At 40.9% G+C, this 27722-nt stretch overlaps 1 protein-coding gene across 1 annotated transcript in view; it reads left to right on the top strand.

Moving 5' to 3' along the window:
- Nucleotides 1-26317, top strand: part of HACD1 (3-hydroxyacyl-CoA dehydratase 1) — a 28048-nt gene extending 1731 nt beyond the window's left edge. The window contains exons 2-7 of the mRNA XM_023223237.2: nucleotides 11473-11590; nucleotides 11775-11793; nucleotides 11871-11959; nucleotides 16739-16860; nucleotides 22157-22335; nucleotides 26144-26317. Coding sequence (XP_023079005.1) covers nucleotides 11473-11590; nucleotides 11775-11793; nucleotides 11871-11959; nucleotides 16739-16860; nucleotides 22157-22335; nucleotides 26144-26226 — 610 coding nt within the window. The 3' untranslated portion in view covers nucleotides 26227-26317. The remainder of the gene's footprint in view (nucleotides 1-11472; nucleotides 11591-11774; nucleotides 11794-11870; nucleotides 11960-16738; nucleotides 16861-22156; nucleotides 22336-26143) is intronic.
- Nucleotides 26318-27722: the final 1405 nt, after the last annotated feature.

Below are 27722 nucleotides of genomic sequence, written 5' to 3' on the forward strand. Positions count from 1 at the left end.
TGTCACTGTGTTTGCTAGGCTGGTCTCAAACTCCTGGCCTTAAGCAATCCTCCCACCTTGACCTCCAAAAGTGCTGGGATTACCACTCCCGGCTTAATATTTTAAACTTTCTCCAGGGTTTATAGAAAAATGTGATTGACAAAGTTTTTTTTTTTTTTTTTTTTTTTGAGACAGAGTCTTGCTCTGTCGCCGGGGCTGGAGTGCTGTGGCCGGATCTCAGCTCACTGCAAGCTCCGCCTCCCGGGTTTACGCCATTCTCCTGCCTCAGCCTCCGGAGTAGCTGGGACTACAGGCGCCCGCCACGTCGCCCGGCTAGTTTTTTGTATTTTTAGTAGAGACGGGGTTTCACCGTGTTAGCCAGGATGGTCTCGATCTCCTGACCTCGTGATCCGCCCGTCTCGGCCTCCCAAAGTGCTGGGATTACAGGCTTGAGCCACCGCGCCCGGCCGACAAAGATTTAATAAATCTTTACCTATGGTGATTGAGTTTCTATTACGTGCTTAGGATATGATACTGAATACCAAATACAGTTCACACAAATTTATTTACTGAGGATTTACTATGCAGGGGACTGTGTTGCTTATTTTTGGTGTATTTTTAGTCCTTTAAAGTCCTGTGAGGGGCACTTTATATTACATTATATAGATTAGAAAAGTGAGGCACAGACCCTTGCCCAAGATCACAACCAGCAAGTGTCAGTCAGACATGGGCTTCAACCCAGACTCTCTGACTTCACCGTCCTGCGACTTCATCTTTCTTTCTTCCTAAATTATAATCTTGGAAAGAGAGAAAACTAATGTATTTACAACAATTCAGTAGTCACCAAATGTTGCCGCCTTTAAATGTATTCGGAACTGAAATAATTCTCTCTCCTCTGTGATAGTCCGGTTAATAAACGTTTCCTTTTCTTTTCTTCTTTTTTTTTCTTTTTTTTCTTTTTTAAGGCAAGGCCTTGCTCTGTTTTCAAGGCTGTAGTGCAGTGGTGCTTACTGCAGCCTCAACCCCCAAGCTCAAGGTGATCCTCCTGCCTCAGCCTCCTGAGTAGCTGGGACTACAGGCGCACACTACCATCCCCAGCTAAAAAAAATTTTTGTAGAGTCGGCTGGGCACAGTGGCTCACGTCTGTAATCCCAGCACTTTGGGAGACTGAGTTGGGTGGATCGCTTGAGGCCCGGAGCTCGAGACCAGCCTGGCCAATGGCAAAACCCCGTCTCTATTAAAAATACAAAAATTAGCCAGACGTGGTGGCACACGACTGTAATCTCAGCTACTTGTAAGGCTGAGGCACGAGAATCGCTTGAACCCAGAAGGCTGAGAGATAATGCTACTGCACTCCAGTCAGGATGACAGAGCGAGACTCTGTCTCACACAAAAAAATAAAATAATATTAATTTCTGTAAAGACAGGTTTTCACTATATTGCCCAGGATGTTCTCAAGTGATCCTCCCACGTTGGCTTCCCAAAGTGCTGGGATTACAGGTGTGAGCCACCACACCCAGCCAGTAAACATTTTGAAATATCTGCCTTGTGTTAACTGGCTGTCTGTCCCTACTCTTTTCAATTGACTCTCTGTCTTGAAAGCCAACTTATATTTCAAAAATGAACATCAATGCATAGCTCTAGTTTAAAGACTTCAGTGACTCCCTGCCACCTCCACCCTGATATGAGGGATTCAGGCTGTCTGCCATTCAAGGCTTTTTGTAATCTGCTCCGGAGTCCCCTTTCAGTCAACTTGCATTTGGTATCTCTGACTCACTCTTCCCTCAAAGCACCATGTATTTTCACAGCACTCTGCTTCTCTGCTCAGGTTTTTCACTTTTGTATAATGTTCTCCTATTATTCCCATGACTTCTAATCAGATAGACCTCTTTGAAGTTTTCCGGGTCTCCTGCCTTACCTGGCGCAGAATTAAATGCTTTCTCCATTCTGTCCCTCTGACCCTTCCCCGGCAAATGAGGGCTTATTCTAAACTTGTCTCCCTCTGCCTCTATTGAGAAGTTTCCTTGTCATATTTACAAAATAAGGCATACTGAAATGGAATAATCTCCGTAACTGACTCTTCGGAAGCTTTCTAGAAGCATTGAGATTTGAAGAAGGAATAAGATTTGCATACATAGAGAGTAGACATTTCAGGTGATGTAAATTCTGGAAATAGGCATGATATGGGAGCCTGATGTATTCTCTTGATTGAACTGGAGGATGCTGTTGGGAAATAGTGGTAAATAAGGTTGAAGAAGTTATAGTGTTGAAATTGGGACAAGAACTTACATGTTTCATGGGGTGGACAGCAGAGGACTAGTTGAGGTTCTTTTTGTTCCTTTAACTTATTTTATTTCTCTTAGCAGAACTTTGGCATGTTTATTAACTTTTTTGTAATAATTTTCAAAACAAGCTGGGAACAGTGGTATGCGCCTGTAATCCCAGCTACTCAAGAGACTGAAGTAGGAGGATTGCTTGAGCCCAGTAGTTTAAGACCAGCCTGGGCCGCATAACAAGACCCCATCTCAAAAGCAAAACACACACACACACACATATATATACACACAGACATCCCAAATTGCAAAGGGAACAGTATTTAAGAAATCTTATAAAATTGTACATAAATGTAAAAAACAACTTGTCATTTTATAAGCCTATCACATACTTTCATTTTCTTTTTATCATTCATATGAATATCTGACCTCTTCCAAGTTTTTACTCAAAACTACATTCTCAAGGAGGCCTTACCTGGCCATCTTAAGTTGAATAGTGAAACACATACTCTTCATCTCCCTTGCCTGTTTATTTTTCTCCATCCCACTTTCTTTCATATGACTGTACAATACATTTTACTTATTTGCAGGGCTTATTGTCTGTCATCTCCATTAGAGTGTAAACTCCATGAAGTACTCAATACATATTTGAATTAATGAATGAGTGAATGTATTACAGTGCTGTTGTTATAATATCTGCTTTATTGTATATTTTTCCATTTTCACTTAATAGTCTGTCAGGTTTTCATATGGTTTTCTTTCTTTTTCTTTCTTTTTTTTTTGAGATGGAGTTTTGCACTGTTGCCCAGGTTGGGGTGCAATGGCACGATCTGGGCTCACTGCAAACTCCACCTCCGGGGTTCATGCCATTCTCCTGCCTCAGCCCCCCGAGTACCTGGGACTACAGGCGCCTGCCACCACGCCCGGCTTTTTTTTTTTTTGTATTTTTAGTAGAGATGGGGTTTCACCATGTTAGCCAGGATGGTCTCGATCTCCTGACCTCATGATCTGCCCACCTCAGCCTCCCAAAGTGCTGGGATCACAAGCATGAGCCACCGTGCTTGGCCATATGGTTTTCATAATTACACTTTTTGATAGTTACATATGAATGTATAGAATTAAAATACAATAATGGATTAAATCATGCCCCTAATGACATTTTACTTTTATTTGTTTCTGTTCAATGAGTGGCTTAGTGTAATAAATTCCCAGAAGTAGAATTATACCTTTAAAGGATGTAGGGATTTTTTTGGGTTTTTTGTGGGGGGGATGGGGTCTAGCTTTGTTGCCTAGGCTGGCCTCAAACTCCTGGGCTCAAGCGATCTTCCTGCATTTGCCTCCTGAGTAGCTGGGATTACAGGTGAGTGCTACTACCATGCCTGGCAGATGTAAGGATTTTTTTTTTTTCTTTTTGAGACGGAGTCTCACTCTGTCACCCAGGCTGGAGGGCAGTGGTGCAATCTCAGCTCACTGCAAGCTCCGCCTCCCGGGTTCACGCCATTCTCCTGCCTCAGCCTCCTGAGTAGCTGGGACTATAGGCGCCCGCCACCACACTCAGCTAATTTTTTTTTTTTTTTTTTTTGTATTTTTTAGTAGAGATGGGGTTTCACTGTGTTAGCCAGGATGGTCTCAATTTCCTGACCTCGTGATCCGCCCACCTCAGCCTCCCAAAGTGCTGGGATTACAGGCGTGAGCTACCGCGCCCGGCCAGATGCAAGGATTTTTATGGCACTTGCTCATAATAGGGAAGTGGGCATTTCTCTCCCTCCCTCTCTCTCTCTCGTTCTTTCCGACAAATACTTTTGAGCCCGTATATATAAACGCATTGTCCTTCAAATACTTTAGGCCTTGTCCTTAAAGCAGGGTAACCTGAGGCATTAATATATAAACAACAATTGCAGTAAAATAATGAGATAAGTGCTAAGCAGATGTGTCGGAGGACAGACAGGTAGGGAGAATTAGAGAAAGTTTTCTGTGAGAGATCATAGCATTTAAACTGAGCGGTGAAGGACTTAGTAGGCATAAGTGGGGAAACAGCATGAGTTAGAGGACAGAGATCTGAAATTGTAAGACATCTGTTGTGGCATCAAGAAGAGGGCCTGGGCCGGGTGCGGTGGCTCACGCCTGTAATCCCAGCACTTGAGGCCAAGGCGAGTGGATCACGAGGTCAGGAGATCGAGACCATCCTGGCTAACACAGTGAAATCCCATCTCAACTAAAAATACAAAAAAGTAGCTGGGTATGGTGGCATGCACCCATAGTCCCAGCTACTCAGGAGGCTGAGGCAGGAGAATCGCTTGAACCCGGGAGGCAGAGGTTGCAGTGAGCCGAGACCACGCCACTGCACCCCAGCCTGGGCGACAGAGCAAGACTCTGTCTCCAAAATAAAAAAAGAAGAGGGCCTGAAGTGTAGAGTGGGAAGTGAAGACGGACAGGTAGCTTGGGTCATTGCACTGGGCCTTAGATGCTTTGCTAATGTGTTTGGATTTTAGTCTGTACACAATACAGAAAGGTGTTGTTTAAAGGTTGTGTCTCATTCCTTTTTAGATGGGTAACCTCAGATAAGCTACTTAACCTCTCTCTTAGTTTTCTCATCTGTAAAGTTGGAACAGCACAACTACTTAGCTAGATTATAAAGGAATAAAGAGATAATGGATATGAAGTTCTTAGCAGGATGCCTGCTGCACAGTGAATGTTTAAAATGTTCATTTTTATTCCTAGTGGTTTATTTAAAATAGTCTTTTTTTTTTTTTTTTTTTTTTAAGACAGAGTCTGGCTCTGGAGTGCAGTAGCACCAGCTCAGCTCACTGCTCAGCCTCCCAGGCTCAAGTGATCCTCCCACCTCAGCCTCCTGACCAGCTGGGACTACAGGCACGTGCCACCACATGGCTAATTTTTAAATTTTTTGTAGAGACAAGGTCTTGCTATGTTGCCCAGGCTGGTCTTGAACTCCTGGGCCCAAGCAATCCACCCATCAGCTTCTTGTGTGGCTGGGACTACAGGCGTTGCGCCACCACGCCCGGCTAATTTTCTTGTATTTTTAGTAGAGACGGGGTTTCACCAGGTTGGCCAGGCTGGTCTCAAACTCCTGACCTCAAGTGATCCACCCGCCTTGGCCTCCCAAAGTGTAATTTCTTATGAAACTGCCAAACTGGTTTCCAAAGTGGTTATACCCTTTTATCTTCCCTCTGGCAATGAATAGGACTTCACATTGGTGCACATCCTTCCCAACCTTTGCTGTGGTCAGTCATTGTAATTTTAGACATTCTGAGAAGTATATTGTGTTATCTCTTTGGGATTTTGATTTTGTTTTCCCTAGTAACTAATGATACTGAGTATCTTTTCATGTGCTTCACTTGCCAATCATATATCTTCTTGTGTATAGGGTCGGTTCAAATCTTTTGCCCATTTTTAGCTGGGCATGGTGGCTCACGCCTGTAATCCCAGCACTTTAGGAAGCCGAGGTGAGTGGATCATGAGGTCAGGAGATCGAGACCATCCTGGCTAACACCGTGAAACCCTGTTTCTATTAAAAGTACGACAAATTAGCTGGGCGTGGTGGCAGGCGCCTATAGTCTCAGCTACTCGGGAGGCTGAGGCAGGAGAATAGTGTGAACCCGGAGGTGGAGCTTGCAGTGAGCGGAGATCGTGCCACTGCACTCCAGCCTGGGCAACAGACTGAGACTCCGTCTTAAAAAAAAAAAAAAAGAAAACCTTTTGCCCATTTTTTTTTCTTTAATAGGCTGTTTGATTTCCTATTACTGAGTTTTGAAAGTTATTTATACAATCTGGATACAAGTGCTTTACCAGATACGTGATTTGCAAATATTTTCTTGCAGTTGGGCTTGACTTTTTATTCTTTTAACAGTGCCTTTCAAAGAGCAGGTGTCTTAATCTTAGTGAAATTCAGTTTCTCGGGCATTTTTTCTTTTATGAATCTCTCAGCTTGACTCATTATTGGCATGAGTGCCGGTGTACAATCAGTGGAAGCACTCACATATTGGCTGCTAAAGGAAAGTATAACTTTTATCTAGAAAAGGCAGTTTAGATGTGTCAGTGAACAATATATGAAAGTATGGGCCAGACATGGTGGCTCACGCCTGTAATCCCAGAACTTTGGGAGGCTGAGGCAGGCAGATCACTAGAGGTCAGGAGTTCGAGACCAGCCTGGCCAACATGTTGAAACCCCATCTCTATTAAAAATACAAAAATTATCCGGGTGTGGTGGCAGGTGCCTGTAATCCCAGCCACTCTGGAGGCTGAGGCATGAGAATCACTTGAACCTGGGAGGTTGAGGTTGCAGTGAGCTGAAATTGCATCAGACTGGGCGACAGAGCAAGACTCCATCTCAAAAAAAAAAAAAAAGAAAGAAAGTATGGAGTGTATGAAAGTTGAAGACTACCTTCGGTACAAGCCTCCAAATGGCTAAAGGAGGTATACAAAGGAAATAGCACGCTAGAATACTGTTTTTCAATAATTATTGAAATAATGGATCTAGGCAATGATCATCAGTAACTGCTAGTATCACAAAAGAGAGTCTGGCCAGGTGCAGTGGCTCACACCTGTAATCCCATTACTTTGGGAGGCTGAGGCAGGCAGATGGCTTGAGCCCAGGAGTTCAAGATTAGCCTGGGCAATGTTGGGAGACCCCCATCTCTATCAAAAAACACAAACCAAAAAAAAAAAAAAAAAAAACCCACAACAGCAAGAACAATAGTGAGCCAGGTGTGGTGGTGTACCCCTATGGTCCCAGCTACTCGGGAGGCTGAGGTGGGAAGATTGCTGAATTGTGGGAACCCAAGGCTGCCATGAGCCACGGGCACACCACTCATTCCAGCCTGGGGGCCACAGCGAGAATCTGTCTGAAAAAAGGAAAAAATCCTAATTGCAGAAATTCCAATTGCTTTTGAAGTATTTTCTGTTTGTTTTATTATAGTTACTAAGCAGATAGATGAAGGAATTTCAAAGCTAGTTCAATACAGGACCCTTAGAAGACTTTGACTGTCACCCCTTATGATGGAGGGCTTAGGAAGTGAACCCTGATTCAATTGGCTCCTGGCCTTATTTATGGAAAACAGACAAGCGGTTAGAATAGATAGTTCGGTGGGTCCTTTCAAACCCCTGAGCCTGTCAATTTCTTTCTTTCTTTTTTTTTTTTTTTTGAGACGGAGTCTTGCTCTGTCGCCCGGGCTGGAGTGCAGTGGCCGGATCTCAGCTCACTGCAAGCTCCGCCTCCCGGGTTTACGCCATTCTCCTGCCTCAGCCTCCCGAGTAGCTGGGACTACAGGCGCCCGCCACCTCGCCAGTTTTTTGTATTTTTTAGTAGAGACAGGATTTCACCGGGTTAGCCAGGATGGTCTCGATCTTCTGACCTCATGATCCGCCCGTCTCAGCCTCCCAAAGTGCTGGGATTACAGGCTTGAGCCACCGCGCCTGGCCCTGTCAATTTCTTTTATTTCCCATAGTTTAGTGAGTGGCATGATCATGATACTATCTATGCTAGGTGGTACAATACTGCCACCTATGGAACAACAGTAGAACTTGTTGTAATGTTAACGATGCATGGATTTTTGTACAATGCTGTTTAAAAATGTAGAAAACTTGCCATTCAAATGGCTCCTTTGATTGGTAGGTTAATAATTGCCTCTCAAACTTATCTTTTGTGGACATCTGATTTGGGTTCATCTGAAAAAGACAAGCGTATGGAAAATGTGAATGAAAATACCTTAATAAACTTTTTGTTTTCTTAGAAGAAATATGGGGACTTGGAATTGAAGATAATAAAATCATAACACTTTAGTTGTGGAAGGTACCTAAAGCATGATTCCAATTAGTGCCATAGGATCAGTCCAGCACTGAGTTCAGTGTTGGCACTCACATGAGATGAATCCATCAGTCATAGCCACAGTGAAGCTAGGGAAGAGTGGAAAGGGGTCAGGACGAGGGAGTCTAGAAACTACACAGGTTCTGTTTCAGACTCAATCATTAACTTACTCTTAAGACTCAGGTAAGTAACTCAATGTCTCTGGAAGATGATTTTCTCATCTAAAAGAGTGGCCTTCAAACTATTTTAATGCTACTATCAATTAAAATATTTGAGCATAGACTCTCCATATAACTTAAAAAATATATAATGTAAATGTGAATTGCTATGATTAGCTGGTATCTCAGGGCACAGTATATACTTAGAGCCAAACTGATACAGCATAGTGGCTTAAGAGCATATACTCTGAGCTTAGTGGTGGCTGTGTGACCCTCTCTGCCTATTTTTCAGTAGTGAAATAGGATAATAGAAGACCCTCATATTCAGTAGGATAATAGAAGACCCTCATATTCAATAAAATAGCCTCCCAGGGTTATTGTGAGGATTTGCGGTTAGTATGTTATGCATTGAAAACAGTGTCTGAGACATAGAAAGCACTCTGACAATACACTTATTATTGTCATTGTTATTACCATGAATATGTCTGCATTTCAAAGGTCCTTGTGTTCCTTTCAGACATTTACTTGACTTCTTGCCAATCTGATAAACAAGTCACTGCTTTTACCTTATGTTCTAGGAATAGAAGTGTCATTCTACCATCTTATTGTTCTCTTGAGCATGCATTTTCATCAGATTCAGTTAGTAGATTCTTTGTAGGAATCTTTTCAAGCCATTGGTCCACTGTATGAGTGTTGTTGTAAAAACGATAATTTTATATTTCATAAATCCACTTACTAGACTCTTTGGAGACTATCTAAAAAGACTAGGGTAGCTCGTCATTTCCCTGGGCGAGTTATTAGAGCTTTTAAAAAGCTACAGATGAGGTAAGTTGCTTAAACTTAAATGTGCTTTTGTAATTGCAAGGGAAACTGGAAAAAAATAACTTTGTATTGATGACTTTAGGAAGAATAAGAAGTAGTATGAGAAAGCTGGTCTCTATAAGTCTAGCTTACATTTAAGGTACCATTAATTCACAGAACATAAGCTATATTTATATGCAAACATAAGTTTAATAGCGAGGACATATAGTATTTTTTTTCTTTTTTCTTTCTCTCTCTCTTTTTTTTTTTTTTTTTTTTTTTTTTGAGACAGGGTCTCTGTTGCACAGGCTGGACTACAGTGGCTCAAACATGGCTTACTGCAGCCAGAGCCTCTGTGCTCAGGTAATCCTCCCACCTCAGCCTTCCAAGTAGCTGGAACCACAGGCATGTGCCACCATGCCTCTAAAAATTTTTTTGTAGAGACGGGATCTTGCCATGTTGCCCAGGCTGTTTTTTCTTTTCTTTTTTTCTTTTTCTTTTCTTTTTTTTTTTTCTTTTTGAGACAGAGTCTCACTCTGTCACCCAGGCTAGAGTGCAGTGGCACCATCTCAGCTCACTGCAACCTCCGCCTCACGGGTTCAAGCAATTCTCCTGTCTCAGCCTCCCGAGTAGCTGGGACTATAGGTGCCCACCACCACACCTGGCTAATTTTTGTATTTTTAATAGAGACGGGGTTTTGCTGTGTTGGCCAGGCTGGTCTCGAACTCCTGACCTCAGGTGATCCACCCACCTCAACCTTCCAAGGTGTTGGGATTACAGGGGTGAGTCACTGTGCCTGGCCTCTGTGTTTTTGTTTTTAAACAACCTTTTTGAAAGCAGGCCCATGGCTGATCTCCTACCTGTGGCTTGGCAATTGTTGTCATTGTTGTTGTTGTTTTAGTGAAAATTAAGTAAATATTAATTGATGACTGTTTTTTGTCCCGAGATGGAGTCTTGCTCTGTCACCCAGGCTGGAGTGCAGTGGTGTGATCTCTGCTCACTGCAACCTCCGCCTCCCGGGTTGGAGCGATTCTCCTGCCTCAGCCTCCTGAGTAGCTGGGACTACAGGCGTGTGACACCACGTCTGGCTAATTTTTGTATTTTTAATAGAGACGGGGTTTCACCATGTTGGCCAGACTGGTCTTGAACTTCTGGCCTCAGGTGATCCGCCTGCCTCTGCCTTCCAAAGTGCTGGGATTCCAGGCGTGAGCTGCCGCACCCGGGCCACTTAACCTTTTTAAAGTATAAGTTCAGTGGCATTAAGTATGTTCACATTTTCGTGTAACCATTACTTCCTTCTGTCTCCATAACTTTTCATCTTGCAAAACTGAAACTCTGCACCCAGTGAACGCTAACTCCTCATTGCCCCATCTGTCCCCAGTCCCTAGCCACTACTATCCTACTTTCTGTCTCTATGAATTTGACCACCCTAGGCATACCTCATAGAAATTAAATCATACACACCAGGCATGGTGGCTCACATCATGTAATCCCAGCACTTGGGGAGGCTGAGGTGGATGGATCACTTGAGTTCAGGAGTTTGAGATCAGCCTGGGCAACATGGCGAAAACTCATATCTACAAAAAATACAAAAATTAGTTGGATATGATGGCGCACACCTGTAGTACCGGCTATGGGAAAGGCTGAGATGGGAGGATCGCTTGAGCCCTGGACGTCAAGGCAGCAGTCAGCCACGATTGCGCCACTGCACTTCAGCCAGGGTGACAGAGTGAGATCTTGTCTCAATCAATCAGTAATTTGTTAAAGATGACAGCAACACATAATGCAAACAAAGAAATTTTTTAAAGAAAAAAAGATCATACAGTAGTAGTCCTTTTGTGCCTAGCTTAGTTCACATAGCATAAGGTCTTCAAGGTTTATCCATGTTGCATGATTATGTCAGAATTTCTTTTCCTTTTTAAGGCTAATATTCTATTGTCTACTATATAGACCACATTATCTTTTTTTTTTTTTTTTTTTTTTTTTTTTTTTTTTTTTTTGAGACAGAGTCTCACTCTGTCGCCCAGGCTGGAGTGCAGTGGCACGATCTCGGCTCACTGCAAGCTCCGCCTCCCGGGTTCACACCATTCTCCTGCCTCAGACTGCTGAGTAGCTGGGACTCAAGAGTCCGCCACCACACCTGGCTAATTTTTTGTATTTTTAGTAGAGACGGGGTTTCACCCCTGTTAGCCAGGATGGTCTCGATCTCCTGACCTAGTGATCCACCTGCCTCGGCCTCCCAAAGTGCTGGGATTACAGACGTGAGCTACCGCACCCCATCTGTAAAGATCACATTTCAAGTATCCATTGACTCACTTATGGACACTTCGGTTGCTTTCACCTTTTCACTATTTTGCATAATGCTGCTGTAAACACAAATGTATAAATCAGTGGTATTAAGTTCGAAAGAACTTTATAAAATACTTTTTTTTTTTAGGTGGTTGGTTCTAGCTATTGCCATGGTACGTTTTTATATGGAAAAAGGAACACACAGAGGTTTATATAAAAGTGTTCAGAAGACACTTAAATTTTTCCAGACATTTGCTTTGCTTGAGGTAAGTTTTCCATCATGCTGTTTTTCTATTGCTATAATATTTATGTGAATTTTTTTGTTGTGCAAAATCAATATGATTTTGCTGATTACATACCACCTATGGATTTGCTTAATACCAATGTTGACAGTGGTTTATTTAATGTTTTCTATTATTGACGTAATGATTTTTTTGTATTTGCTTACAGATAGTTCACTGTTTAATTGGTGAGTTTTTGCTTTAATTTTATACTTTTATTATAAATTGCCTTTAGGGCAATAGTTGACTTGTTTTTCTTTTTAAGGAATTGTACCTACTTCTGTGCTTGTGACTGGGGTCCAAGTGAGTTCAAGAATCTTTATGGTGTGGCTCATTACTCACAGTATAAAACCAGTAAGTGACGCAAACGTGTTGTCTGCTTGAGCCTGCAGGAAATCTTTCCATTCATAGGAATCTAAAATATTAACATTTGTATATTTCGGGAAGTGGAAGCATTGGACAACAAGGAGTTGGGTTTGAGTTTCAGGTATTGTGCCTTGACTTAGTGCCTTAGCAGATTGGCTTTGAAACACAAACAAAGCCAAATATTGGCATCTTATATCCATAATATATTCTCCTTTGATATTTTCCAGTTTTTGAAATTAGTATTCAGACTCTGTCAAATAAGCGGCAGAAAATGTTCTTTTTTGTAGAAGTTTCTTTTCAATCCAAGTTGTCCTCTTTGATTATGTAATCAAAGTTGTCATTATAAAATTTATTATTTCTGGCCGGGGCAATGGCTCACGCCTGTAATCCCAGCATTTTGGGAGGCCAAGGCAGGTGGATCACCTGAGGTCAGGAGTTTGAGATCAGCCTGGCCAACATGATGAAACCCTGTCCCTATTAAAAATACAAAAATTAGCCAGGTATAGTGGCGAGCACCTGTAATCCCAGCTACTCAGGAGGCTGAGGCAGAAGAATTGCTTGAACCCGAGAGGCAGAGTTTGCAGTGAGCTGAGATTGTGCCACTACACTCCAGCCTGGGCGACAGAGCGAGACTCCATCTCAAAAAAAAAAAAAATTATATCTCATTTAGCATTGAGTATTATAGCAACAGACATAAAAAGTAAATGCAGTTCTATAGATCTGAACAAATGGAAAAGACTAAAAGTTAGAAGGGGTCAAAGGATAAAAATTTTAATTAGGAGGAATTAAGTTCAAGAAATGTATTATGCAACGTAGTGACTGTACTTAATAGCAATGTATTGTATATTTGAAAATTGCTAAGAGAATAGGGTCTCACCACAAATAAATAAGTATATGTGGTAATACATAGGTTAATCAGCTTGATTTAGCCATTTCACAATGTGTACATATTTTGGAACATCATGTTGTACACCATAAATATATGCAATTTTAATTTCCAATTAAAAATAATTTTCAAAAAAATGCTAAGGAGCATAAGGAAAAATAAACAATTTTTATTGAGGCATGACAGGAGACAGACCTAATTACTGAATATAATTAATATTCAAACCTTTTAGGCGAGATAGACACCATGCTGCTATGTCAAGATACTGGGCATTTTTAAACCCATGTTAGGGCCGGGCGAGGTGGCTCATGCCTGTAATCCCAGCACTTTGGGAGGCCGAGGTGGATGAATCACCTGAGGGTCAGGAGTTCGAGACCAGCCTGGCCAATATGGTGAAACCTCGTCTCTATTGAAAATACAAAAATTAGCCAGACATGGTGGCGGGCACCTGTCATTCCAGCTACTCGGGAGGCTGAGGCAGGAGAATTGCTTGAACCCGGGAGGTGGAGGGTGCAGTGAGCTGAGATCGTACCGCTGCATTCCAGTTTGGGCGACAGAGTGAGACTCCATCTCAAAAAAAAAAAAAAAAAACCCCATGACAGGAACATTTCCCGTGTGAACCCTTCTGACCTCCTGACAGCCTTCAGAACCTCCTGTCTCCCCGAGGACAGATCTCTGGCCTCCTTTCCATTTCTCAGGTGCCTTTCTTATCTCAGATTGGGGACTCACACCTGACCTCTTCTCTGTTCCTCTTAGCTTCACTGGCCTCCTGTGTGTGTGGGGACAGCTCATTGACCTCCTGCCCTTTATATACTTTATCTCTCGTGACTAGTATCTTTCACTCAACTTGCGTGGTTTACCTGTTCCCTAACCAGCGACTGCCAGACAGATAGTGCAGACAGCAGCGAGCCCATGGCATGGGAGAGGCAGACTATTAATTAACTTTGCCTACTCGTTTAAAAGCAGGACTACAGCATTAACAGACGAGAAGAGAGACTCTTCCAGGCAGTGAGGGAATATGATAGCTGAGTTAGGACCACCATGAGTCTGAAGAATGAAGGAGAAGAAAGACAACATTAACTAGACATTAACTAGAGAGATGGAGGTAAAGGGAAGTTTGAGAGTCGCAAGTTCCAAAAAGAAAACAGGACCCATCTGCCCCGTTTATCCTCCAGAGGATCTCTGCCTTAATGTTCCTATTTATTTTTTGCTGATGATAGTTTCCCACTGGTACCTATTCAGCACTCCTTAATTAATTCAACCAATATTATTGAATGCATTCTGTACACCTAGTGCTGTTCAAATTTCTGGATTTACAGAAATGAATAAGGTGGGCCGGGCGTGGTGGCTCATGCCTGTAATCCCAGCACTTCGGGAGGCTGAGGCGGGTGGATCACTTGAGGTCAGGAGTTCAAGACCAGCCTGGTCAACATGGTGAAACCCTGTCTCTACTAAAAATTCAAAAGTTAGCCAGGTGTGGTGGTGCACACCTGTAGTCCCACTTACTTGGGAGGCTGAGGCAGGAGAATCTCTTGAACTCAAGAGACAGAGGTTGTAGTGAGCTGAGATCGTGTCACTGCACTCCAACCTGGGTGACAGAGCAAGACTCTGTCTCAAAAAAAAAAAAAAAAAAAAGAACAAGGCAATCCCAGCTGTCAAGTGTACTGGCTGTTGGGAAGTGGGGGACACTTAACTTGGAATCATGCACAGATGCTAATAGTGCACGTCATCTGTGCCTGACAGTGTGCTGGGATATGGCTGTTGACAATATAAACATGGTTCTCACTGGTGGAGCCTAAACTTGGGAGAGAAGCTGAACAAATATTTAATTATGTAAGTGTTCAGTGCTTTGAAGCAAGAGCTCGGTATGCATTGCAGTATACCTAGGGACTTCGACTGACGTAGGCAGTGAAAGAAGGCTTCCCGGCCGGGCGCGGTGGCTCAAGCCTGTAATCCCAGCACTTTGAGAGGCCAAGATGGGCGGATCACGAGGTCAGAAGATTGAGACCATCCTGGCTAACACGGTGAAACCCCGTCTCTACTAAAAACTACAAAAAACTAGCCGGGCGACGTGGCGGCTCCTGTAGTCCCAGCTACCCGGGAGGCTGAGGCAGGAGAATGGCGTGAACCTGGGAGGCGGAGCTTGCAGTGAGCTGAGATCCGGCCACAGCACTCCAGCCTGGGTGACAGAGCGAGACTCCGTCTCAAAAAAAAAAAAAAAAAAAAGAAGGCTTCCCTTAAGGAGGGATACAGATGTTGAGTGCTGACATGTACAAGAGTTAACCAGACAACTCTTAATATAGATTGGCAAATGCCACAATACAGATATGAACAAAGTACAGTAGAAGAAGGATGTTGGGCTGGGCATGGTGGCTCATACCTATAATCCCAGCACTTTGGGAGGCTGAGGCACGCAGATTACTTGAGATTAGGAGTTTGAGACCACCCTGGCCAACACAGTGAGACCCCATCTCTACTAAAAATACAAAAATTAGCAAGGCATGTAATCCCAGCTACTCTGGAGGCTGAGGCACAATAATCATTTGGACCTGGGAGGCGGAGGTTGTAGTGAACTGAGATTGCACCACTGCACTCCAGCCTGGGTGACAGAGCAAGACTCTGTCTCAAAAAAAAAAAAAAAAAGAAGGGTGGTGAGCAAATAACTGCTCAGGGTGAGAGGAGAGGGTTGGAGACAGTTTTCTAGAGGGCGAGATGTTTTAGCTGAATCTTGAAAGATGGGAAAAGATTTGTCATGGAATAAGAGAGTAACATTCCAGTGAGAGGGAATAACGTGTTAAATTGCACAGGTTCAGAGCATATTCTGGAAATTACGAAATCTAGTGTCACCAGAGAGAGAAGTAGGTAGGAGGGTTGAGTAATTGTAGATGAAGTTGGAGAGATTTCCTAGCAAGGATTGTAAAGAACCCTGAATATGGTGTGCAGGTATTAAGGCTCATCCTTCTATTCTGTTAGGCAGTATTAGGGCTCATCCTTCTATTCTGTAAAGCAGTATGGGACAAGTGAAACTTTTAAATCACAGGACTTAGCTTAATTTGTTTTTTATTTACTTGCTTCCTTGACTTCTTTTTAAAAGAAAACCTGCATTCATGAGGAGAATAAAGACAGGAAAGACTATTTAGGAAACAGTTACACTAGTCCAGATGAGAGATGATAAAACCCTGAATTAGGGCCGGGCGCGGTGGCTCAAGCCTGTAATCCCAGCACTTTGGGAGGCCGAGTTGGGTGGATCACGAGGTCACAAGATCAAGACCATCCTGGCTAACACAGTGAAACCCCGTCTCTACTAAAAAATACAAAAAACTAGCCGGGCGATTTGGCGGGCGCCTGTAGTCCCAGCTACTCGGGAGGCTGAGGCGGGAGAATGGCGTGAACCCGGGAGGCGGAGCTTGCAGTGAGCTGAGATCCGGCCACTGCACTCCAGCCTGGGCGACAGAGCGAGACTCCATCTAAAAAAAAAACCCTGAATTAAAATAGTGATAAAAGGGCCAAAGATGAGTGAGTAATTCAAGCGTTGGTCTTACAGTAGAACAGGTGTGATATAATGATTACGAGAAGTAGGAAGGTCAGATTTTGGTTTCAACAAGGTAACATTGTCCTCCAACGATAGCGTTGTTGCCTGAAGTGAAGGACGAGGGAAGAAAAACCAGTCTATGGTCGACTATTCCTGTGCATAGGATATATTTAAGTTCCAGGTTTATAATTAATTATGTTAATGGTGACTGCATTAAGTTTTCTGTATTGCATTTGCGTAACCCTAACATTCCATTATAAATAAAAGGCAATAAATAAGTAAAGTAAGTACCTTCATTGAAAAGTAAGTTCCAGGTTGAATGACACTGGATTTCTCTGTAATTCTGCAGATCCAGAATGAGGAGAGTGTGGTGCTTTTTCTGGTCGCGTGGACTGTGACAGAGATCACTCGTTATTCCTTCTACACATTCAGCCTTCTTGACCACTTGCCATACTTCATTAAATGGGCCAGGTGGCGATGTCTTGCCGTTTAGTTTCTCATTGTCCTGTGCGTGCTTATTTTGTGTGCTAACGCCAGAGAACTAAAATTTGTGTTTCAGTCCCATGATGCCAGAGTGCTGTTGCTTTAGATATTAGCTGATACAACTAATAATAATATTAACTGTATTATTTATTTAATAATATTAAATAATAAGTATACGAATTATACTTTGTATTCTAAAAGTTTAATGATCAGAGAGGAATTGTATTAAAAAATATTTTGAGTGAAATCAATGTAAGACAAATTATTGTAGTATCCTTAACCTCAGAATTGGTCATTCATTTTTTTTTTTTTTTTTTTTTTGGTAAACACAATAAAAATTTTTGCAATTAGCTTAAATAAGCAGTGCCAAAAATATGGTGTTTTTTGGTCTGTGACGTAAATTATTTTAAGAGTCAATCTAGCAGCCACAATTTATGTCATTTATACAATGCGATTGGTTTTTTTCTTTGCTTTAAGTTGCAGAGATATTTTTAATAGTCATACTTACTTAAAATTGTATTATTTGGAATGTGGATAAAATTTATATTTGAAGGGCTCCAAACAGATCCTAAAGCAACAGTTTTTAAAGCAAAAGATATCTGTTCTTTTTGAAGTTTGAATTCTTTGAGCAACTGACATTTTAGAAAGTTGTTATAAAAGCAAAACTGCTCTTTGGAGAACAAGTCACAAATCAGTATAGATTTGTTCACTTTATTCTTTGTATTATATTTATAGTAGCAGTAACAATGACAAATGGTGTGTGCCTGCTGCATGCCTGAAATGCAGGTATGAACAAAACAAATTCTCTGCCTTATGACGAAGACAATATAGAAACTAATAGATATGTGATATATCAGGTGGTGATAAATGCTGCTGGGATTATAGGTGTGAGCCACCATGCCTAGTCAATTACTCTTTTTTAATCTCATGTATTATACATGTTCAAATATAATAAATGAGAATATATAAACCAAAAAGAAGGAAAACTACTTTTAAATTACTTTACTTATAATCTGTCTACCCAAGGATAATCACTGTTAATTGTGTTTTATGGTTTTTTTTTTTTTTTTTTTTTTTTTTTTTTTTGAGACAGGGTCTCATTCTGTCACCCAGGCTGGAGTGCAGTGGCACGATCGGCTCACTTCAATATCCACCACCTGGGCTCAAGCGATTCTCCTGCCTCAGCCTCCCAAGTAGCTGGGAGTACAGGTGCAGGCCACCACACCTGGCTAATTTTTGTATTTTTTGTAGAGAAGGGGTTTCACCATGTTGCCCAGGCTGGTCTTGAACTCCTGAGCTCAACTGATCCACCCACCTCGGCCTCCCTAAGTGCTAGGATTACAGGTGTGAGCCACTGCGCCCAACCATGTTATACATTCTTTTAGACGTTTTAATATTCTCTAGCTCTTTTTTAGACACTTGTGGCTTACCACTTTGCATATGATGAAATACTTTGAAATTATAATTTGAGCTTAAGTGTCTTGTCTGTCATAAGAAGGTTGCACTATGATTTACATGGATTTGGGTGGTCTTAATCTTACTGTACATGAAAATGTATTTACCTTTAATGACTGGGCTTTTTAAAGGTTGGCAATTTTGAATGTAGCGGGACTCTAATCCTAGAATACATTAATATCATTTCGCATGACAGTGTTCTGGATCTCTGGCATCTTTAAAAATACTAACTCATCATTTATCGCTTTTCATGTGCTGGATTTATAAAATTTGTCTGAACAAGATAACAGAATGTACGTTGCACATTTTCCTGAGGTCAGGCACATTAGACTTGATGGCTTTGTGTGTCTGTCTTTTGGAATGCATATGCATGTCTTGAGTGTCTGTAAAAGTTAGAAACTGCCATTGTATGTTTAAATTTGCTGTTTAGAAAGTGTTTATCCATTGCAGACTGGGCGTGGTGGCTCATGCCTGTAATTCCAACACTTTGGGAGGCCAAGGTGGGTGGGTCACTTGAGGTCAGAAGTTCGAGATCAGCCTGGCCAACCTGGTGAAACCCCATCTCTACTAAAAAATAAAATTAGCCGCATGTGCCTGTAATCCCAGCTACTTGGGAGGCTGAGGCAGGAGAATTGCTTGAACCAGGAGGCGGAGGTTGCAGTGGACTGAGATCATGCCACTGCACTCCAGCTTGGCAACAGAGAGAGACTGTGTCTCAAAAAAAGAAATTGTTTATCCATTGCCTTAATGTTAAACAAGTTATACAATCTTTCAGTCTTTGAAATCATTTGTTGCATAATACGTTGTCAGCTGATCATAATTGTAAATAATTATGTTTCATGTCAAAAAGATCTTAAAAATCCCAGCCATCTAAATATACTTCCCAAACCCATGAAGTAATGTAAAATAATATTTGTATTTATGCTCAGATGTTGAAGATGTTGTTCTCAAATAAAACTACACTTTAGAAATGGCTTCTTATTTATAAGCAGTTTAGCCTATTGTTATAGTTTGAATATACTTTGATTCTACTTATGTGTTATAAGTGTTCTTGGAAAAGTCCTCAGAATAAGTAATTGTATATATTATGTTTTTCATATTGATTTCCATTTTAATTTAGAAAATTCACTCCAAAAAACTTTTAGACAGTAATTGAGAACCTTCAAAGAAGCACTGTATCATTTTTCTGAATGTGGTCTATCCATAGTTAAATCTCCCATACTGCCCTTAGAACTTAGAGAGGTAGTAACATGCAATCTTTTTTTTTTTTTTTTTTTTTTTTTTTTTTTGAGACGGAGTCTCGCTCTGTCACCCAGGCTGGAGTGCAGTGGCCGGATCTCGGCTCACTGCAAGCTCCGCCTCCCGGGTTTATGCCATTCTCCTGCCTCAGCCTCCCGAGTAGCTAGGACTATAGGCGCCCGCCACCTCGCCTGGCTAGTTTTTTGTATTTTTTAGTAGAGACGGGGTTTCACCGTGTTAGCCAGGATGGTCTCGATCTCCTGACCTTGTGATCCGCCCGTCTCAGCCTCCCAAAGTGCTGGGATTACAGGCTTGAGCCACTGCGCCCGGCCACATGCAATCTTTTTGAAGTGCAAGTAAAGTCAAATAAATTATATAATTTGTTCCCATTTCATTATAAATTTTCACTGCCCTTAAGACTTTCAACTAGCTTATTGTAGGTGTGTTAATTTTTTCTTCTATTAAGGAACAATCCTGCCAAAAAAAAAAAAAATCTTTTGAGAACCACATAAAATAAAAATTGCAGCTTAATCAGTTTGGGTATTTTATTGAGATAGGTATATAAAATGTCCAGTTATGGGATTTAAAAAATTGAGGTACAGGGAAAGACTGAGTTAAATGATATGCAAATAACTGCCCAAGACTGGTGAGAAAGCAGGGAGTTTCTCCAAGACCAGGAAGGGATTAACAGGTACAGTGAAGGAATCATTCTTCTTTCTTGAACAACTCATCTATTTTGGCAAATAATTCTGCCCTCCTCCCCATCTCTTATCTTCGCATATCCCTGACATATAGGAATAAGGTGATTTTTAATTTGTCTCCACGCTTGTTCAATACTGACAACTTTGACTTTTCTTTATAGATATTTCATAATGCCAACAAAATGATTAAATACAGGTTTGATTTCTTTTTTTCCATCAAAATGTTGACCTTTTGTTTTAAATTAAAAACACTTTTCTTTTTTTAGATTAAATTAAATTAAATTTTTTTGAGACAGGGTCTTGCTGTGTCACCCAGGCTGAAGTACAGTGGTGAGGTCTTGGCTCACTGCCCCCTTGACCTCCTGGGCTCAAGCAATGCTCCTGCCTTAGCCTCCCAAGTTGCTGGGGCTACAGGCATGCACCACTGTGCTTGGCTAATTAAATTTTTTTTTTTTTTTTTGTAGAGACAGGGTCTCACTATATTGCCCAGGGTGGTCTTGCTCTCCGGCCTCTTGACTTTAGTTTTCTGTGGTAACTGTTATATAGTGACTGACTCGGAGAAAAATGATTTTTTTTAAATGAAGAAATATGATCATCTTGGATCCTTTGGGCCTCTCCTATTGGAGCCCAGCCAGTAGAACACAGAGTGTTTCTAATTGGAGGCACACATGATGCCTGGCCTACTGTGTGTTCCAGACGTTGCCACAGACCAAATGAACTTTGGATTTAGAGTAGAACTTTCTTAGCTCTATTTTAAACAAGTTAACTCTACCTTTGATGTGGGAATTCAGGAAGTAACTTGTCAACTTGTTTTGTTAGGGGAGCAGTTTTAGACAATATAATATACTCATTAGTAGCTATTCATGCTTCAGGTGGTATTGTCCGTTTTCTGCAATAATTGCTTTTCATTAGTAACCACAAAGACTTTTCCAAATACCTCTTAAAAATAACTACCTTGGTAATTTCAAGGTTTAGATATAAAATTTAGGATAATCACTGGTCTTTTTAAATGCATTTGATCAATAAATTACTAGCTGCCGTGGACAAAAGCAGTCATTTGTGATTTTATGCACTAAAGAAGTTGTCATTACAATTCCTTTTTTTTAAAAGTTACATAGGTCGAGCATGGTGGCTCATGTCTGTAATCCCAGCACTTTGGGAGGCTGAGGCAGGTGGATCACCTGAAGGCAGGAGTTCGAGACCAGCCTGACCAACATGGTGAAACCCTGTCTCTACTGAAAATACAAAAATTAACCGGGCGTGGTGGTGTACACCTGTAATCCCAGCTACTCAGGAGGCTGAGGCAGGAGAACCTGTTTAACCCGGGAGGTGGAGGTTGCAGTGAGCCAAGATTGCACCACCGCACTCCAGCCTAGGCAACAGAGTGAGACTCTATCTCAAAAAAAAGAAAAAAAGAAAAAAAGAAAAGAAACCCAAAAATTAGGTGGGCATGGTGGCACGCACCTGTAATCCCAGCTACTTGGGAGGCTGAGGCAGGAGAACTACTTGAACCCAGGATGTGGAGGTTGCAGTGAGCCAAGATTGTGCTACTGCACTCCATCCTGGTGTCAAGAGCCTACTCCATCTCAAGACAAAACCAAGAAAAACTACATATACATTTTTTAATATACAAAAGTATTTCAGTACTCAAAAATAAGTTGATACTATTTTATTAAAAAGACATTGCCTATTGTGGAAACTGATACTAGGAAAAAAAGGATGATAATTAATAAGCAAATGATTAAAGTAGAACTATTAACCTATGTAAGATTATCATAATTATGTAAAGAAAAGAGAACTTTGAAGTTTAAATTTAGTAGCAGCAATAGACTTATAAAGTCAAATAACTATTCTAGAAAAATAATTCCCTGAGGTTTTTCTTTCTCCAGATATAATTTTTTTATCATCTTATATCCTGTCGGAGTTGCTGGTGAACTTCTTACAATATATGCTGCCTTGCCATACGTGAAGAAAACAGGAATGTTTTCGATAAGACTTCCTAACAAATACAATGTCTCTTTTGACTACTATTATTTTCTTCTTATAACCATGGCCTCATATATACCTTGTAAGTATATACTTATTAGTACTTTGATTTGACATATGATGTGGAAATTTTTGAAAGGATATAATAATAAGCAAGGGGAAATGATTAGAAATAATTGCTTATAAATACATTAAAACTTCAGTTTAACCCCATATTTACTGTTAATTTGGGAAAACTGAAGGGAAAGTGAGGCAGAAGACATTTCACTTGCTATGAGAATAAAGGCAAGTAAATGAACGCGTGGATGATTGCTTTCTCAAAATCATGTAAACATCAGCTTAGTATGATTTGTTTTTTAAAGAAAGATAAAAATAAATTATGTTTAAAGCATTAGTGCACTTTTTACAAGCATCTAGAATTATATGTCTGAATATAAACACTCTATCCAAGAAAATGTCAGATTATTTCTATCTATTCATGAAGCATATACTTGGAAAAATTAGGAGGAGTTTTGAGTCTTATTTGTGTTGCTCTATGTACTTGCAAATAATAAAGACTCTTTTCTTAAAGGATTTTGAATAAGTCAGCCTCTTCACTAATTTCTCATCATCTTTCAGTAGTTGCAGTGAATTGGTGAGGCTTTGCTCCATTTAAGTGCTAATATGAGGCAAATCTCAGTGGCTCACGCCTATAATCCCAGCACTTTGGGAGGCCGAGGTGGGTGGATGACCTGAGGTCAGGAGTTCGAGACCAGCCTGGCCAACATGGCAAAACCTTCTCTCTACTAAGATACAAAAATTAACTGGGCATGATGGTGCATGCCTGTAATCCCAGCTACTCAGGAGGCTGAGGCAGGAGAATCATTTGAACCCTAGAGGCAGAGGTTGCAGTGAACTGAGATGGCACCATTGCACTCCAGCTTGCGTAACAAGAGCAAGCCTCTCTCAAAATAAAAAAAAAAGAAAGAAAAAAGAAAAGGGGGCTAATAGTGATATATTTTTTGGTCAAACATTGATATCTCTAAAATCTAAAATAAATTATTTCATCTAAAGGAGATGAGCATAAAACTTGGGCAGCCCCTTGAGGTCTCTAACTTTTTGTTGTTGTTTTTTGAGACGGAGTCTTGCTCTTTTGCCCAGGCTGGAGTGCAGTGGTGCAATCTCATCTCACTGCAATCTCTGCCTCTCAGGTTCATGGGATTACAGGCGCCTGCCACAATGCCCACCTAATTGTTGTATTTTTAGTAGAGACGAGGTTTCACCATATTGGCCAGGCTGGTCTCAAACTCCTGACCTCAAGGGATCCGCCCACCTTGGCCTCCCAAAGTGCTGGGATTACAGGCATGAGTCACTGCCCTCCAGCCGATGTCTCCAACTTGTATCTTTCCCAAAGTCAAAATTGACTTAGTGGTGAAAGATGTGTTTTCCCCTTGTCTTCTACTACTTCAGCCTGATTCTGTATCTGATTTTCTACCCCAGCCAGTTCAGGAGAGCTAAGGAGGGGATATCTACTCTATTGGTTCACATCCCTCTCTTTTCCCAATGGCAGGTTAATGGTAGCATGGCTTGAACAGAACCAGAGCTTGCTTAGGTGTCTGGCAGTTACAGGTTCAAACAGTGGGTTCTCCTCTTCCTCATGGCCTTTGAGGCATCTCCATGGAAATGGAGGGCCTGAAGCACCTTTTTCAGTTGTCCTGGGAGATGGAGACTCTGGCCTGTACCAGTAGCAGCTTTTCAGTTCACCATGCTGCCAGCTACTGAGTCCCACTGGCCAGAGGGTCACTCACCTCAGGACATGTTTTCCACTGCATTCTTTTTTTTTTTTAATTCCCTCCTCCCCCTGCATTCTTGATGTTAGTAATAAATCAATTAATTTTACTTTGCTTATTAAATCCTTTGCTAATTAAAAGTACTTTTTGAATACTTAGTACTCAAAAGTAGTAGTGGTATTTCTCATTTACATTAAGATGAAAGAAGTTAAGTGAGTTGCTTAAAAATCACTAGCTTGCGGCCAGGTGTAGTGGCTCATGCCTGTAATCCCAGCGCTTTGGGAAGCCAAGGTGGGTGAATCACTTGAGGTCAGGAATTTGAGACCAGCCTGGCCAACATGATGAAACCCTGTCTCTACTAAAAATACAAAAATTAGCCAGACATGGTAGTGGGCACCTGTAGTCCCAACTACTCCAGAGGCTGACGCAGGAAAAATCACTTAAACCGGGGAGGCAGAGGTTGTAGTGAGCCGAGATCGCACCACTGCACTCCAGCCTGGGTGACAGAGTGAGACTCCATCTCAAAAAAAAAAAAAAAAAAAAATCACTAGCTGGTGAATAAAGCCAGGGTTTGAACTCAAGCCCATACCTCCTGTTCAGCTACTCCGAATTTTATGGAAGTATTTACAATAATTGGTCAGTGAGTTTAAGTAATTATGACCTGAATAAATTTAGCCCCCTAGGTATATATAATATGATGGTAACCTTTCTTGGGAAGTACTTAATAGAAAGAAATAAAACCTATTGTGTATTTTTGCTCTGTTTGAGCTAAGTTTTACAAAGAAATTTTTACCCAAAGTTGCCTAAGCAGGATATTCAAAGCTTGTTTTGTGATAAGGTTCATTGGTTTGATTATTCTGATCATCATATTCAGAAATATTTTTACACTGGTATTGTTTATAGCTGATACTAATTTGTTTATCCACCAACATTTATACTATGAATACTGGTTTGGAACACTGGTTCATACTGGTTCAAAATAATTCTTCAAATTTGACTGCACAGATGACAATTTGTCCAGCTGACCTAATAACATATGTATTTATGTGTTTATTACATAATAGACTAAATACCCTCACACCCAGCCAGGAGGAGCTTCTGCTTTAGGCTCTGTTAAGAGGACCTTGTTGTAGCCCTTCTCTGGTCACTCCACACAGCACCCCACTGCCTTCTAGATCACATTCCAGAAACCTGAGACCATGGAATTTGCTACCTGGATGGCAATAAGCCTGCATCTGGGCCCTAACCAGGCTTCTTCCTCGATCCACTGTCCTGAGGGTTAACTACGTGCCAGTATACGCACCCCTGAGAAAACAGGATAGCCGGGGGGCAGCTGTTGGTGAGGGGTATGGATGAAGCTTAGACGTATGCACCTGGGTATCCTCACACATGTGCAGGAGGCCCCTTGCAGTACCGGATACAACCAGTAGAATGGAGAAGGGGAGGCTGGGTGGGCCAGTTTTCCCTGTGCTGGAATGTTCTGGTACAGCATTCCAAAGAGTTAAGCATTCTAAATTCAAACATGGTCTTCTAAGTCGTTATGAAGGTATTTTTATCAAGGCATTTAAGTTTGTTAAAAACAAGCAAAAATAGGCCAGGCACAGTGGCTCATACCTATAATCCCAGCACTTTGGGAGGCCGAGGCAGGTGGATCATTTGAGGTCAGGAGTTCAAGACCAGGCTGACCAACCTGGTGAAATCCCATCTCTACTAAAAACAGAAAAATTAGGTGTGGTGATGGTGCATGCCTGTAATCTCGGCTTCTTGGGAGGCAGGAGAATTGCTTGAACCTGGGAGGGAGAGGTTGCAGTGAGCTGAGATCATGCCACTGCACTCCAGCTGGGGCAATAGAGTGAGACTCTGTCTCAGGTAAAAAAAAAAAAAAAAAAAAAAAATGAAAAGCAAAAGTAAAAACAAAACCCCAACAGTTACAGCATTAGAATATTTAGGCATGTGGTATGTGGGCTTCCATTTGCACTCTTACACTCTTGAGCTCTGTATATATCCAGGGAACAGCAGTGGTATGGGATGTATTTACTCTCTAACATTGCCACATTTACTAATTCAAGTATAAGTAATTGTAAAGCAATAGCTTATTTTTCTTTTTCTTTTTCAATGAAGTGTTTCCACAACTCTATTTTCATATGTTACGTCAAAGAAGAAAGGTGCTTCATGGAGAGGTGATTGTAGAAAAGGATGATTAAATGATCTCTGCAAACAAGGTGCTTTTTCCAGAATAACCAAGATTACCTGAGTCCAAGTTTTAGTAACAAGAATAAACAACTTTGTGAAATATCATGGATTGTATGGTTTCTTAAAATATAACTCGAGATGTGGAATTTGCCAGTATTTGTGTTCTTCTTCTGCCAGATCTATTTTGTACAAGAACTGTGCAAATATCAGTAACTCTTGGGTAGGTATTGATTATTAAGAAAATAATTAGGTGTATTATCTGGGGGAAAAAAAAACTTTTACTAAATTTTTTTGAAACATGCTCAAAGCTTTTTAAATCAATATTTAGAAATTAGTTTAATGATTTACTATTATACGTGCCAGTGATATTTATGTGATATTTATAAATGAAAATAAATGCAAAATTATAACAACTTGTTAATAATGTATTGGTATTTTTGAACCCGTAATCTATTTTTTCAGGAAATATGGCAGCGTTATGATTAATAACAATTTTTGGAAGCGTGGATATAATTTGCTAAAGTAAGACTGTTGATGTAGATAAAGTAGCAGCATAAAAACACACATATATTCAAGTAGGTGTCATAGTTGGAAAATATTCTTTGGAAATATTTCTAGGCAGTTGAAATTACTTATACTGCTAAGGAAATCTATTCTTTATTTAAATTAGCCACTTGAGGATAAGTTTTTCAACTGTGAAGGTTTTAAGGAGCTAGGAAGAGCATAAGTATTTGCCCCACTGTTAAAAAAATAACATGACATCTGACTATAATGTTGTATTCAGGGTGAGAGTGGTAGCTCACACCTATAATCCCAGCATTGGAAGGTTGAGACAGGAGGATCGTTTGAGCCCAGGAGTTCAAGACCAGCCTGGGCAATATAGCAAGACGCCATCCCTTAAAAAGATACAAAAAAAAAAAAATTAACCAGGCATGGTGACACATGCCTGTAGTTTCAGCTACTTGGGAGGCTGAGGTGGGAGGGATCACTAGAGCCCAGGAATTCGAGGTTACAGTGAGCTATGATGGTACCACTGTACTTAAACTTGGGTGACAGAGCAAGACCCTGTCTCTGAAAAATAATGATGATGATGATGATAATGATGAAGATGATGATGCTGTACTCAGAACTTTGGTTGAGAAAGTCTCTATACTGTAGAATTATCTCGTTAACAACTGTTATGATAATCCCTTTGTGGTACTTATGTAACTAAACATTTTGGGGTATGATCGTTAGATAGACTCATTTCATTCTGAATTCCACTGAATAGCAAAAAGTCTTGTAATAAGTTCCTGTCCTTGTGTTTAATAAAAAAGAAACACCAGAGCTACTTTCATACTGCCTTAATTTGTAAGTAGGTTCTTTAAAAAATTTCCCTCCTTTATTCAAGTATGTTGATTTACTAACCCAGTTTTTGAGAGAATATTAAATATGTGACTTTAAAAGACAAGGAAATTTTCTTCCCCACTATAGATATCTAGGTGTAATTTTGGCTTTGAATGTTCTG

Source organism: Piliocolobus tephrosceles, chromosome 9, assembly GCF_002776525.5.
Source record: "Piliocolobus tephrosceles isolate RC106 chromosome 9, ASM277652v3, whole genome shotgun sequence".
Classification (NCBI taxonomy): Eukaryota; Metazoa; Chordata; class Mammalia; order Primates; family Cercopithecidae; genus Piliocolobus; species Piliocolobus tephrosceles.